This window comes from Anopheles marshallii, chromosome 3 (genome assembly GCF_943734725.1).
Source record: "Anopheles marshallii chromosome 3, idAnoMarsDA_429_01, whole genome shotgun sequence".
NCBI lineage: Eukaryota > Metazoa > Arthropoda > Insecta > Diptera > Culicidae > Anopheles > Anopheles marshallii.
This window is the reverse complement of record NC_071327.1, coordinates 62108771-62124057: the sequence shown is the minus strand read 5'-3', so window position 1 is coordinate 62124057 and position 15287 is coordinate 62108771. Positions and strand designations below refer to the sequence as shown.

The 15287-nt window shown below is 41.6% G+C and overlaps 2 protein-coding genes across 2 annotated transcripts; one reads left to right on the top strand and one right to left on the bottom strand.

Annotated features, from left to right (window-relative positions):
• Positions 1-3859: 3859 nt before the first annotated feature.
• LOC128715221 (adult-specific cuticular protein ACP-20-like) lies at positions 3860-4409 on the bottom strand. The gene is made up of 2 exons (XM_053810102.1): positions 4296-4409; positions 3860-4225 (listed from the first exon to the last, which is right to left on the bottom strand). The coding sequence occupies exons 1-2, from the start codon at positions 4407-4409 to the stop codon at positions 3860-3862; spliced, it is 480 nt and encodes a 159-aa protein (XP_053666077.1).
• A 717-nt stretch (positions 4410-5126) lies between these two features.
• Positions 5127-5639, top strand: LOC128715332 (adult-specific cuticular protein ACP-20-like). Its single transcript, XM_053810215.1, has 2 exons — positions 5127-5258; positions 5322-5639. The coding sequence occupies exons 1-2, from the start codon at positions 5127-5129 to the stop codon at positions 5637-5639; spliced, it is 450 nt and encodes a 149-aa protein (XP_053666190.1).
• The last annotated feature ends 9648 nt before the right edge of the window (positions 5640-15287 follow it).

The window sequence follows — 15287 nt, the reverse complement described above, 5'->3', positions numbered from 1 at the left end:
AACGGCGTCCTAAATAAGAAAACAGAAATTAATATTTTTTTAAAAACACATGAAATTCATATAATGATAGTAACGGAGACTTTTCTTAAACCAGGGATAGCCTTCAAACTAAATAATTACACTATCAATAGACTAGATAGAACCCATGGACCCAAAGGTGGTGTCGCTATTGTAGTAAGATCGGATATAGCCCATAAGCTGGAAAAAAATTCTATAACCAAAGTAATGGAAACATTACATATTTCAGTGAATACAAATAGTGGAAATAATATAAGAATTGTTGCTGCATATCATCCAGGTTCCAACAAAAATATGAAACATTTTGTTTCTGATATGACAAGCCTAACTAGATATAAAACTAGCACTATTATCTGTGGTGATTTCAATGCTCGAAATAGATTTTGGAACTGCGCTAGCACAAACTCAGCTGGAAAGACCCTTTTCGATCATATACAAAAAGGTATCTTTACTATTCATCACCCAAGTACACCCACTTTCTACTCTGCTGATTCAAGTCGAAATCCGTCAACATTGGACTTAATTATATCTAATAATTTAAATAAAATTACTGCTCCAATTACACTAACAGATTTAGCCTCTGACCATCTACCAGTTCTATTTAAAATTAAAAACTACAAACCCATCTTAAGACCCCCCAACAAAATATACAATTATGCAACAGCAAATTGGTCACTATTCAAGAAATACATTAATAATAACCTAAATATATCTCACACAAATCATAGTACTGTACTTTGTACTGATGAAATAGATTCAATGATTTCACATTTCAATGAAGTCTTGACCACAGCCCACAATTTAGCCGTTCAAACCGTTACTCCTGGACAATTTAACCTAGTAATCCCAAAATACGTACTAGATTTAATAAAACTCCGGAACAAGTACAGACGTAAATGGCAAAGGCATAGGCTTTGCGCGGAGTATAAAAAGGCATATTACACCCTTGGGTCTCATATTAATTATCACCTAGATTACATAAGAAACCAATCGTGGAGTAATGCACTTGTGGACATCAATATGAACATCCAAGATAGAAACAAGCTATGGAAATTTGTTCGCCTAATTAAGAACAAAACAAATACTATCCCTCCGTTAAAAGTAAATGATCAAACTATAATTGTGAATTCAGAAAAATGCGAAATTCTAAAGCAACAATTTGAAGGTGCTCACAAAATCACATATCTGGCAAAAAGTCCAGTAGAACGTAATATAACATCGATAAACAAAAAATTTTTCTCGGATCATCAATTACCAGACTTGAGTGAATTGAATCTGGTTAAGCCAAAAGAAATCGGGAAAATAGTCAAAAATTTAAAACCCAAGAAAGCGGTTGGATACGATGGCATCAATAACAAATCACTAAAAAGACTTCCCAACAAAGCATTAGTTTTCTTAACTATAGTTTTCAATAGTTGTTTTAAACTTGGGTATTTCCCTAATATTTGGAAAACATCCAAAATTGTTGCAATCCCTAAACAAGGCAAAGATTTAACGAACCCGGAGAGTTTTAGGCCTATAAATTTACTTAGTTGCCTCGGTAAAATTTTTGAAAAGCTGGTAGAAATACGCATTCGCTCTCATACAGATAATAAAAAAATAATCCCCAAATATCAATTTGGCTTTCAGCCAGCACTCTCTACAACCCATCAGTTACACAGATTAACAAAAAATATTCTTGTAAATAGAAAAACAAAAAAATCAACAGGGTTAGTTATGCTTGATGGAGAAAAGGCTTTTGATACCATATGGCATGAAGGATTATTAAACAAACTTATATCTGGCAAATTTCCTCCATATTTGATCAAAATAACTAAATCTTTCCTCGAAAATAGACAAAATAGCGTTTGCATTGGTCAAATAAAATCAAAAACCTATGTACCCGTCGCTGGTGTTCCACAAGGGAGCACGTTATCCACACTGCTATTTAACTTATATACATCAGATATTCCTACAATGCTACACTGCGAACAATATCTATATGCAGACGATTTTGCTATATCATCATCATCCAAATTCCCCAAAACCATAAACAGATCACTAAATAACGCCTTGAAATCATATAGCAGATATTGTCGAAAGTGGAAGTTGAAAATAAACGTTGTCAAATCAGAGGCCATATTCTTTACGAGGTACACATCAACACGCAGACTGCCTCAACAAAATTTAAATATAAATTCCTCCACAATTCCCTGGAAAGACTCAGCGAAATACCTTGGTCTAACATTAGATAAAAGACTGACGTATAAAAACCACATAGAAAAAACATGCATCAAATCTGGCAATATACTAAAATCTCTGTATCCTTTCCTAAACCGGAAATCCAAACTAAATTTAAAAAATAAGCTTCTCCTATACACTGCTTGTTTCAGGCCAATGCTCACATACGGCGCACAGATTTTTCAAAATTGCTCCAAAACTAATAAAAACAAACTACAAATAACGCAAAACAAAATTCTAAAAATAATTCTAAACAAACCAATATGGTATAGTACAAGGCTACTTCATGTTAAAACCAATATGGACAAGTTAGAAGAATTTATTTCCAGTATGAGCCTAAAATACTATAATAACTGCTTAGCAAGCGAAAATCCGATCTTACAACAACTAGTGCACTAGACTTGTTAGCATAGTATTTAAGTGTAAATAGTTCTATAGTTATTTCTTAGGTTAGGTTTTTTTTTTTTTTTTTCTTTTTTTTTTTTTCTTTTCTTTTCTTTATTTTCATTCTTTAGTTATAAACAGAAAACAGAAAAATAATTAAGGGTTTTTTTGTATCCTTTTTCCCTTACGATGTTTAATTAAAAATCACAAATAATTCAAGGTATATTTTTGTAAAAACCAGCTAGACTAATTAATTACACAACAATGAGGAGAGTATCAATATCGAACCCGTTATGCCGTGGCAAAAACAAAAACCGTGTACCCATAACACAAAATATTAATGTAACCAATAAACACACACTACTACTACTACTACTACCCGTAGCTGGATAGTACAATTACAATTTACAATTTTAGTGCTTCAGGGGCATAACTTAGTGAATGTCAAATACGACCAGGCTGTTTACGTACCTGCCGGGTTGAAGAGTTGAGATATAATATACAAAATTAATGTACGAAATTTTATGTTAAAATTGATGTACGAAACGAAGGATGTGCAAAACATCGAATAAAAATTATGTTTAATGATGATAAATACTTGTGATTATTTTTCAACTTCATTTTGTAATTCAACTCTTGAATCCGCTTGTACGTAAACAGGCTGACCGATTTGGCATTTACTAAATTGTGCACACTATTCCATATCCAGTTTTTGCGATTCAGTAAAGTTTGTTGTTTTAGAATATCAATATTCGTGTCTATCTTATTTGTTTGTGCGAGTTGGATTCGCCATAACCGATCTAGTGTAATACCCTTTAATGTGTAAGTAGCCCACCACGCTATCGCAGTTTCAGGCAATGCGGCCGAAGGCTGAAAACTGTGGAGACCCTTGCCATTAAGAGATACTGTGTGAGGATGTCTCAAAGATGAACAACCTATGATGTCAATAGACATTAACGAAATTAAAACGTATCTCTCAAAAATAGTTCTAATAGTCTAATTGTTACTACAAAAGTGGAGACATCGCGTTTATGTCACGTAATCACACAATCATTAAGACAAAATACTAACTCTTATCAAAATTCGAACTCATGAAACATAGTTAACTAAGTTCCTAATTGTGAAAAGCTGATTCCAATCGGAAAATTCCATGTGTTAAATTTGATGCGATAATGTTTATTTCATGTACATAAATCTACTCGTCTGGATACTTCGTACAGTATTCAGCTAGGATCGTTTAGTTGAACTTCTTCAGCTTGCTGTAGCTGTAGCCATGACCATATCCTCCACCGATTCCTTCCTGTCCACCACCGATTGAGCCACCCTCCTGCTGCAGACCTCCCTTGCCGATGTTCTTGACGACAGCCTCGAATCCGTTCTTGCTATCGGCGTGGTACTTCACGATGCGGGTCGAACCGTCCGGCTCATCCAGAGTGTACTCGCCCTTCACGACATCTCCATCCCGAACTTCCCACTGGCTCTTGTGATCACCGGTGTGGTAGTCCTTAACTCCGTACTCGAACTTGTACTTCGGGTAGGCATAGAAGTCCTTACCCTCGTAGCCACCCTCACCACCTCCGATTCCACCACCGATGCCACTCTCCTGATAATGGAATAAATTAAGTTTTCATCGATTTCAATCCTCTTAACCGCCAGTTCAACAACACACATACCTGGCCACCGAAGTACTTGTACGGGATGTGCTTGACTTCGCTGACGAATCCGTGATGTTCGTAGGCTAAGGCTACACCTGCCAGTGCTAGGACAAACAGCGCTAGTTTGCACATTTTTATGTACTTCTGGTTTTAACTGCACTATAAGAATGCTTAGTTGCTACTGATACAGTAGGTGGTCAAATTCTTGCCTATTTATACTACACTATTCAATCACCCTCTACAGCAAAATTCTTTCGAAGTACGTTTTGATGAAGCATTCCGTTCGACGATTTACACTCCAATATTTGCCGAAGGTCGAATTCGAATCAAATGGACGTTACTTTTCACCTTCTATTGGTTACTTTCGCGCGCATCATCGATTCATCGGTCAAACGGTTCACTGGTCAGTTGGTTCGGAAGGGGTGGGCGAGTCGATATGTCTTCGTACATTGCATGTGCAATCGTTTCACACCTAGTACAGCTGTTGTTTGAATTAAAGCCCTAAGGGCGAACAAAATAAAGGTGTTACACATGCAGCAAGAAGCCATCAATACTACTTTCATGCATCGCGTGCAAAACGGAAAGACGAAACTCATACACAACTGGGCGTATCGTACATATCCGTTCGGGCGTCTAGTCGAGGGTTTTAAGTTCTTTCACAAGAACCCAACTGCTAGGACACACACTCCACTAGAACGCTCAAGGCCGGGATGTAACAAAAAAAAAATTTAACGTATATAAACCTCACCCAGCTGCTGAGAATGCATCACTTAGCTCACGGCAGTTGCTCTAACAACAAGTAAAGCAAGTTCCTGCAAGTAACCTCACCGGCAATCAATTTCCTTCAAAATGCAAAAGATCGTACTCGTATCGTTGGCACTTGTTGGTGTTGCCCTGGCATACGAACACCACGGTTTCGTGAGCGAAGTGAAGCACATCCCGTACAAGTACTACGGTGGCGGAATTGGCGGTGGACAGGAGGTTTGTATACTTTAAAGCAGGAGTTTTTTGACAATATTAAACCATTTTTTAACCTCCAAACAGGGTGGATTCGAGGGTGGCATCGGAGGCGGCTTTGGTGGCTCGATCGGAGGCGGTGAGGGTGGCTACGAGGGTAAGGACTACTATGCCTACCCGAAGTACAAGTTCGAGTACGGAGTTAAGGACTACCACACCGGTGATCACAAGAGCCAGTGGGAAGTTCGGGACGGAGATGTCGTGAAGGGCGAGTACACCGTGCAGGAACCGGACGGTTCGATGCGCGTTGTAAAGTACCACGCCGATAGCAAGAACGGATTCGAAGCCATCGTCAAGAACATCGGCAAGGGCTACCAGGGTGGTTTCGAGCAGGGTGGTCAGTAAGGTGCCCCATCGCCAGATCCCAAGATTTCCGATTTCATTTCAGTTCCTTTGATCTGACCAAAGCGTACGCCAAAGATTTTTTCCCAACCCGTCCATATCTTGTCATAATAAGCCTGTGCTATTCCTACATAAAAAAATGCATGAATGAATGAAAAATCAAAATGATTTGCATTGGTTTACTATCGAAACTGTACAGTTTCCACTGATCCCGGCTGTTACGAACGATCAGTAACAGCAGCATCCGAACAATGTACAACAGGATCATAACGCTTCACCGGGATCAAACCACAATCAATGTCAAGCAATTATGTATGTTGTAACCTATATGCCTTACCCATCACACATCCGGTGCACGAACGGAACTTTTTCAAACGGCACTACCTTTGCAACGTTCGCCATTCAACGAAATCTTCATGTCCAATAAATTCGCTGCACAAAAACGTGCTTATTTTAAATCCCCTGCTCGTACTCGGTCACCATTAGCAGCGAGTGGCGGGGATTAGTCGACCCAGCGACAGTGTGCGATAGCTGTGCTTTTGCCCAAATTTCCCTTTTCAAACCACCGACATGTGGCGTTGGCTGGCTACCACGTATATTTCTATTACTATAATTTCATCTAATCTTCCAGCTACGTCCCAGACCACGTACCGAGACTCAATTGCAGGAAAGCATTATTGTACTGTACCACTCGCCCAGACGCGCCAGTGCCAGCACGGCAGCTGCGAGACGTTCTCCGCAACTACACAAATAATTGGTCGGCAAGCTGCTTGAATTTGCAATATTCTTCTCCGTTTTTTTGAACCAAATGATACCGAACGATTTTTCTGCATCGTACGAATGGTCTCGCAATCATTAAAAACAAACTCAATAACACATTTTGTGATGTGCTGCTGCACGGGGAAAGCTCTCAAGGTAAGTCCGAACCAGCTCGCAAATAAAGCCCCTCGGCTGCAAACCCCTGCAGCGTCGGCGGAAGTACATAGCAACCAATTAGCCGGAAGCTTTTAGTACCAACAGCGAGGCAAATGGTACGACAAATAACATAAAAGCTCACCTAAACCACTCACCCCACACGCAAACAAAACGTGTTTCCGGTCAGCGGTGAAGGTGTACTAACGGTGCAGATTCTTCGAAGAAAAGCTACCGGCCAATCCGGATCGTAAGAGACATTGGTCCAAAATACTAACGGACAAACAAGCAAAAAAAAAAATGGCACAGCCGGTGAACAAAAGATGGCGAGGATGTAATTGCATACAATGGTCACGTTGTGTGTGCACAGTGGAATGCATGGCAATACGAAAAAGTCACCATCGCTACCAGCTGACATAGAGGACGATCGTACGCGTCCTGTCCAAATTTAGAACCGAAAGCACACTAACCCCCTAATCCGTACCTTCTCGTGCTCATCGTGTCTCAAACCGCCCCAGTAAGTGCCGCTGCGTATTCAAATCAGGCAACAGGATGCCCCCCTATCGGTGAGCTCCGGAGCACGAAGATACGTGTGCCATATTGGCAAATTCTGGCAGAAAGTAGCGGCAATGGCAAATGTGAAAAGAATTTGCTTCCGAAATGACGACGGGCATGGAATCAACCGAAGGTATGCACGAACACACAGCCCTTACCTGGGCGTACGATGAGTTCGAGAATGCATTTTACAGCACCAGCGTCACTCCGCATCGTCTCGACGCTGCATGCGGTCAGGGAACGCAGACCATCTACCAGCGCGCGGCATCAAAATTGCCATCCTAGCAATCCCATTTCGCACATTCGGCTGTCGTTCGGTATTACATTTTTAAGCCTTGTAACATTCCGGACAATGTGGTCACCGTTGTCGGATCGCACCGTTGATCAGTTCAACAATTTCACCGCTCAACCGGCCATGCTCTCGCAGGCTTCATGTGTTAGCAGATAGCAGACGTTCGCAATACAATCCATGCTTTCGTCACACCACCGTACAAGAAAGCGACGAACGGACACGTACCTTATTCGCAGTCATCTAGCCCCAAAAATGTTCCCACCGGTTTCGCCCCCGTTTCGGACAGTCTGTGCCGAGGGAGTTTGTGGCGGTGTGCGATATCATGTACCATGGGGACCCATGCTTAAGTCATTATCAGCGCATCCGAATGGGCTGGATAAGCTTGTAATGAATTTTGTACCCACAAAACCATACCCCATGCACGTGCTTTAGCCAATCTACTGCAGGTTTTGTGGTTTGTGGCAGTCCTTGGGCTACACCCTAGCAAATGGAAAGCATCCTTAGGATAATTATTTTAGTGATTTACATCTCATTGTTTCTGTGGTGTGTGCTGCATTATTCAGTGGAAAGAGCATTGATTATTGAATTGTCCGAATCAATAATTGCTAAACTTCTCATAACAAAAAGGCAATTGTCATGAAAATAAGCATGTAATTTGGTTAAAGAAATTGTAGCATTACACATAAGTTATAAGTGGTCCATGTAATGTAAAACAATTAATTCATCCCAACAAAAGCAATTTCGAAATGAAAAATATTATTTAGATTAACAGCTCTGATGACTTCAAGGCATCCTTACAAAAGGTTATTGGTAATTGCCACGTTTACTCCATTTTTTTTTTTAGCAATCAGGTTTTTCAAATTCTATCAAATGTTTGCCATACATCTGAACTAGTGTTGCGCTTTGAATGAATGAATGAATCTTTTGAGAGGAGTCATTCTAATCAGAAGTGCTCTCCGAAATACTCCAATAAATTCATAAATCCTAAAAGATTCATCCATCCGTAAAGACTCATCAATCCTCAAAGATTCATGAATCCTCAAAGATTCATGAATCCTCAAAGATTCATGATTCCTTAAAGATTTATGATTCCTCAACGATTCATGATTCCTTAATGATTCATGAATCCTCAAAGAAACAAAGATTGATTAATCCTCGAAGATTCATGATTCTTTACCGATTCATGAATCCTCGAAGATTCATGGTTCTTCAAAGAATCATGAATCCTCAAAGATTCATAAACAAATATTTATGAATCTTCAAAGATTTTACAATTTTGATTTTGATTTGATTTTACAATTTTGACCGTTTTTGCTTCTGAAATAAGGATTTTGAACACATTTTCTTTTTAAGTTATAAAATTGAATCTTTCAGGGTTCATTAATTTTTAAAGATTCATAAAACTTGAAGATTCATGAATCTTTCGAATAAAGATTCAGATTCATTCAATCAGCTCAAAGATTCTTTCAAATGCATGAATCTGAATAAGATTCATTGTTAGACCCCTAACACTAATCTGAACCAACAAACAGGAATAGTTTTTCCTAAATCTTACGCCTGGTTTCCTTCTAATTCTACTAATTAAATACACCGAGGATAAATAAGCTACATCCTTGCACGACATTAATTCCAACGTTTCACCAAACGACACCCTATTTAATCATCCCTTCTAGTTCACCGGCAGGAATCCCATGCTTTGCCATGCAAAGAATTCCTGTCGAAAGAATTTTTCGCGGTATTTCACATGCCCACGGCAAGTGCCTAACAACGTACGGTGAGAATGTTAAAATAGGTGAACAAAAAAAAATGCAACATTTTCTATGCCTGGTACCAAAACGTACGCTACACATTACGCTCTCCTTCCATTGCACGGTCCTGCCGGATAACCAGCGGACTGAGGCAAAACTGTTTTGACAGTTACTGGAAGTCTTGTGAAGCTTCTACCGCAGGTGCACCTGTGTGTATGCACAGGATATTCCACACGATACCTTCTCCACCATCTCCAATCTGACGGGAAGGGAAATTTTTTTGCATTTCCACTGGTTAAGCAGCATTTTTTGTTTTTATATCCTAAAATCGCCCTGGAACCGAACCTGGCATTGACGCGTTAGTGGAAGCACAAAACTATGTGCAAATGGAACAAAAACAATAAAAAAACAACGAAACTTTCGTTTGCAGAATGGAAGCTAATAATGTGGAGAAGAGAAAGGGAAAAGCACTGCAAATAAGAACGCAACACCAAAGCTCACTTACGTTTGGTACTGCCTGATGTCTCGGGGCCATCTGGGGACGTATCGTAACCGGGGGCGGCGGTGCCGGACTGTATCTCGGTTGCTGCATGTTGTACTGAAATAAGAGTAAAACGCAATGAAACAACGTAAGCGCAGTACGGTAGGAAGCGAAACAACAAGTACAGCCAAGCGCACCGAATGTCAATACAATAAGGTCCGGGGAGATTTGATCATGAACGGTGGTTCGCTTTGAAGGCATTGGAAAAAAAGGATACCATCATCATAATGTAATAGAGAACGGATCAAATAAAATGCAAACCGATTGATGGGCATTGGTTGCAGCAGCGCCAATAAAATCACAAGCATCTCGTTAACAATTCATGAAAATCCTTTCCAATCCATAAATCCATAAACAATATCCCACAGTTCAATCTACTCACAATAAAACAAGATTTGTTGGATGGTTGGATCGTAACACGCAGAGAGCGAGGAATCATCTTTAAATGGAAGTTACATTTTTAATTTTAGGCAATTTTAGAAGAGTTATCATCACAAAGCGCTTATACGAATCTTAAAGATCATTCGATTTGTAGCCAATAATTACTATACAAACATGTAATGCAAGTTTACACACAGCTTCACGATCGATACATATACAAATATCGCATAAAACCACCAGCCGAACTGCAGTTAGCTGGCCTACATTAGGGTGTAATGAAAGACACAATAAACCATCAAACATACGACCTATCTGAACCCACATCGGGCAAGAACCCATAAATCCACCCAGAACAGCAGCACCCCAAACTTTGCACAATTCGAATCGAAAAGCGAAATCGATTCCGGGCAAATCTGTTCTGCTCCCGCGACAACCAACTTGCCCACCGAGCCAACCGTTCCCGTATGCTAATTCCGGGCTGAACTTTGAACTTTATTTTTACCCTGCGTCCACAAATACGGCCGTGCGGCAAGGGCCACTAGCCGGCCGGTCGCAGGCATGATAAATCAACGGAGGGCAGCGAGCAAGCGGGACGCAGGACGCGCGTCGATCGGTCCGGGACACGATAGTGATAGTTTGAGAAATTATTCAATATCAACGACAAAGCATTATGAAACACCATAAAGCATCGACAGCTGAATGAGCCCGAGGCAGTGTCCAAGGGTGGAATTTATTGCATCCCTATGCAAATGAAAGCTCGAGCGCAGCATCCAATCCAACTGCGGAATGCAGCCTTTACTTGGACAGCAGCAAACGATGTGAGCAGTGCGGTTTGGTTGTGAGTATGGAGCGGAAAACTGTACGACCAATTATGCTTCCAACTTTTGTTTGTCTGATCTCTCGGTTCCGTGGTTCGCTACTGCTGACCGGCCGCCTAACCATGGGAAGGCAGAGAATTGCGAATGTTCTCCGGGGAGGTACAACAGGGAAGAGTAGCCACAGCGTCACCAGCTTTTTCGTCGCATTTCCGCAAACATTATTTTGCGGAGCTAGACATAGGAAGGAAGTTAAAAAAAAACACCCGACCCGACAGCAACTCAACCATTTCAGCTGGAAAAGAATGGGTAAAACTATGTACACTCGTCGGCTAAACCCACCCGGCCTCGACGGCGATTGAAACTGAAGCTTTTGCCTTTTTCCAGCCGTACCCGGGAGAAGCAACAAAAAAAAAAACACACACAGATGCGACATGAGAGGAGACTAAAAATAGTTGTCCTTCAGGGCACGGTGGCGAGAGTACTAACTGCTATCCTGTGCGGTTACAAACGAGGACGGCCTCATTTCCGATCGAACAAGCTCGTCGACTGGCAGAGAAATTGACGGGCCGGCGGACCGAACGACATTCCAAAAAAGTTCGTCTCCACGGACGCGGCAGCACGGGACGGCATAATCATAAACGGAATAGCCACTACTAGCCGCCGTTGGAAGTTGAGCTATTTTTACCCTAAATCCCTCATCCCACTGCCGTACCCCGAAACGGTGGATATATTGGGATGTTTGTGCGTGTATAGCCCCCGCTAGAAGAGAAATTGTCCCTCCGATGCGGTCCTGCACCGATGAAGCTGGCAAACAAAATCAGACACCGAGGATGCGATGGAGACATCTTTCTCAAAAACGTGTAGCGTTTGCTCGGTGTTTTTTTTTTTCCTTTCTCTCTTATGCTTGCTTTAAGGATGTGTTCTTGGCGTATGCCCACAGCAGAGGACATCAATATCCTCGGTTTTGGAACGCTTCTGTGACATTTTATTTTCGTTCCCTACCCATTCACGGTCACGTCCGTGACAGCGTACAGTTACATGCAGCTAAATAATTCTTCCGCTATGTGATCGATGGCAACATATATAAAATAAGATATACCAATAAATAACGAGTGTATAGAGTTAATTTGTGGCATTAATCATCCATTAGTACACCGATACGGAAAACACATAAGTAAGTTATAAACCAATAAAGTGGTTTGATAACATTGAAATCTTCTTTTATTTTGCTGGAAATGGAGCAAAACAGGAAAGAGAAAAGACTAGGATTTTTATAATAAAGGAAAGAAAATCAATATCACATTGTTTGGATAACCAATTTCCCAGAATGACAATAGATAAAAAGTACAACCTCGAGGTGTGATTCATTTATGCTTGTGGCTTAACAATCAAATCCTGCAAAACGGGAAGTCCCGTAGTGATGTGCACGATGATTCAGAACGAATGAATGATTGAAATCTTTCTAGGGAGTGAGTTAATCTCCAAGAAGAGTATCTATAACTCTTTTGCGATTCTTAACTCATTCGCAAAGAATTAAAGCATTTACAATTAAAATTTAACTCTTTACGGCGACCCACAGGTCCTCATGATTTAAATTATGAGTTAACTCTGGCGTGAGTTAACTCGGGATTTAACTCTTCACGGCTGAATTCAACTCACGATTTAAATCTTGAGTTAATTCTTATGTGAATTCTCTAGGGATTTATCTCTTCACAGTGACCTCCAACTCAGGATTAGAATCATAACTCTTATTAGAGTTAACTCGGGATTTAACTCTACGCGGCTACCTTCTACTCACGATTTACATCATGAGCTAACTCTCATGTGAGTGAACTCGGGATTTAACTCTTCGCGGCTAAACTCAACCCACGATTAAAAATATGAGTTACCTCTTATGTGAATTCACTCGGAATTTAACTCTTCACAGCGAACTTCAACTCAGAATTTGAGTCATAACTCTTATATGAGTTTTCTCGGGATTTAACTCTACACAGCTACCTTATCTTATATTACCTTACCTTAAACTGTTGAAATCTTTATGAGTGAGTTAAAGAGTTGACTTTTTTTTACAACTCTTAAATATAAATTGACTTATCGTGGGACCAGTCCGCACGAGATAAGGTATACTACCGGGCAACCTTGCGACATGCTGCCTGCAAATAAGTTGTCTCAACATCAAGCTTTTCCTCAAACTGTTGAGCAAATTTTATATCGCGTAAAATTCCTGCGTTCGTATCACACAGGAAAAACAAGGCAGATCGAATCACTCTGCTATACGGAAAATGAAACCACTTTCACCCTAGAATCCTAATTCTCCTTACTTCCGGATCTGTACCCAGAAATGCCTCTACCCGTGCCTCAAATTTTCCTTCCAAAAACCACCAACCACTCTATGAAAGCTGCACACAAACCCTTCACCAGGGGCACTTCTACCGAGCGACCCATTTCCGCTGTGCCATTACATCCATTTTGCCCCCCTATCGGCACAGCTTTTCCTTTCCGAACATCGAAAAATCAATCGCTAAAATCGAACCATCCGACACCCCCTCGTGTGGTGATAGCGTTAGCGTGGTTTTATGCGCGGGGGTTTAGACCATGCTGATGGTAGTACAACCCACAACCCACAACACGTATGAGTGTGTCTGCGTAATGTGAAGGTGAGTTCGAATTTTGACGTAGCTTCATCATATATCCCACTCCCATATCGCCCTGCAGCACCCACCCCACACATCATCTTCCAAACCAACATGTCTAATTTTTACGCTTCTGGTTCGTACTCGCGCGCACAATCGTTTGCGTCCGTTCGTTACGTTCCGAAATAACGAAAAAAAAATGCTCATTTTATCTTCCTGTTTTTCTACTCGATTAAAGCCGGCTCATGCGGCCATTATATCTGCTGGAAGGTTTCGCATTCATTAACTTAAAGTACACCATGCGTTCATCACCGCATAATGGGCATGTCGTCCTATCTGCCTCCTCAGTCGCTCCGCCACCACTGGTTCCCTGTGTATCTACGATTTACGATGCACGGTATGCTAAAGGTACGACCGGCCCACCAGAAGAATACACGCATAATAGCAAAACCCACCGGAGAAAAGTAGCACTGTTTGATTTGATCCCATTCCTGGTAGGGACATAATGGGCTCGAAGCTGGAACTGAGACGATTCTACGACGCAGCACGTTACCAGGAGGGCGTACGGCGATGGTTCCTTTTAGCTGTCGGCTGCTATAAATAGCGCCCGGAGCGTTCTATCTTCCGGTCGGGGAGCATCGGAATCAGCTTCACGGAGCAATAACGATCAGGAATCCTTAAATCTGACGACTGCTATTTGCCTGCTAGTACGAATCAGCACTTTTTAAATCGAGCGGCAGAAGACGAAGCCCGATCGGTGCGTTTTCCCAAGAAAACCCGACCAGCCTAAAACAGACGGATAAGGAAAATGGGTGTTCCTATTTATAGGAGCGCGTTTTCCGCTGTATCGATCCGGAGCTGGAGCGGATATCGGGTACGGGAATAAAATTGAGGTCATCTCGATCAAACCCCGGGTCGTTTCGAATGCAGGACATATATAAAGGACCACACGACTTTTCCACCGAACTTCTCAGTTTCTTGGCCTTTTTGTTTATAAACTTATCTAAGTTCGGGAAAACGGCGCTGGTTTTTACAACAGCCACTCATTACTCTAGTGGAGCTCTACACATCCAAATTAAATTTGGATTTCGCCCGGTTTAGGCAGCAAACATTTGCCCGTGCAAGAGCCATTATTTGTGACAGCCCTTAGCTTCGATTGCCTAACAGCAATTATTTCAAGTACGGCCAACTTCCAACTACCCCAAACTGTACTGACTGTTCCCACCACTTTTCTTTCACCCGGCACCACAAACTATTCGAATTGCAACGGGTCCAGTACTGTGGGGTTGGGAGCGGATTGAGCCATTGACGAAACTTCCCAATCACTTACGTGCGGATTCCAAATCGGTAGCTGGCAGCTGGACGTTGCACACAGTCTGAACAATCGAAAGCGGCAGTAACTTTACACAGCGGTCCGCCCGCAAGTGTGAGGATAAAATAGTTCCGGAAAAGTACTACGATTCAATCAATCGACAAACACCGTCCCAAGTCGAAGAGTGCCATACACTCTGTGGCCTTATCGGGGCAGAAGGAGGAAGCTGCTTGTTAGCCTTCCCACACGTTCGACTATTTCCGAGCTGCACTCTTGCTTTGCAAGGGTTTTGTACGTCGAAGGTACACTGTAGGGGTTTCTTCCACATTAAATGCATCCGCTTGGCCACGCAGTGATAGCGCGCACATGCAGGCACAGCGAGTTCTAACAGCTCGCAACAGATAATGATTGCGAAATCACGATCGATTCGTACCCGTTGGGACGAATGCCGGTGGCGTG

Coding starts and splice junctions, on each gene's coding strand:
- LOC128715332 (XM_053810215.1), top strand. CDS start 5,127: ATGCAAAAGATCGTACTCGTATCGTTGGCACTTGTTGGTGTTGCCCTG. Junction 5,259..5,321: donor GAATTGGCGGTGGACAGGAG/GTTTGTATACTT, acceptor ACCTCCAAACAG/GGTGGATTCGAGGGTGGCAT.
- LOC128715221 (XM_053810102.1), bottom strand. CDS start 4,409: ATGTGCAAACTAGCGCTGTTTGTCCTAGCACTGGCAGGTGTAGCCTTA. Junction 4,226..4,295: donor ACAAGTACTTCGGTGGCCAG/GTATGTGTGTTG, acceptor TTCCATTATCAG/GAGAGTGGCATCGGTGGTGG.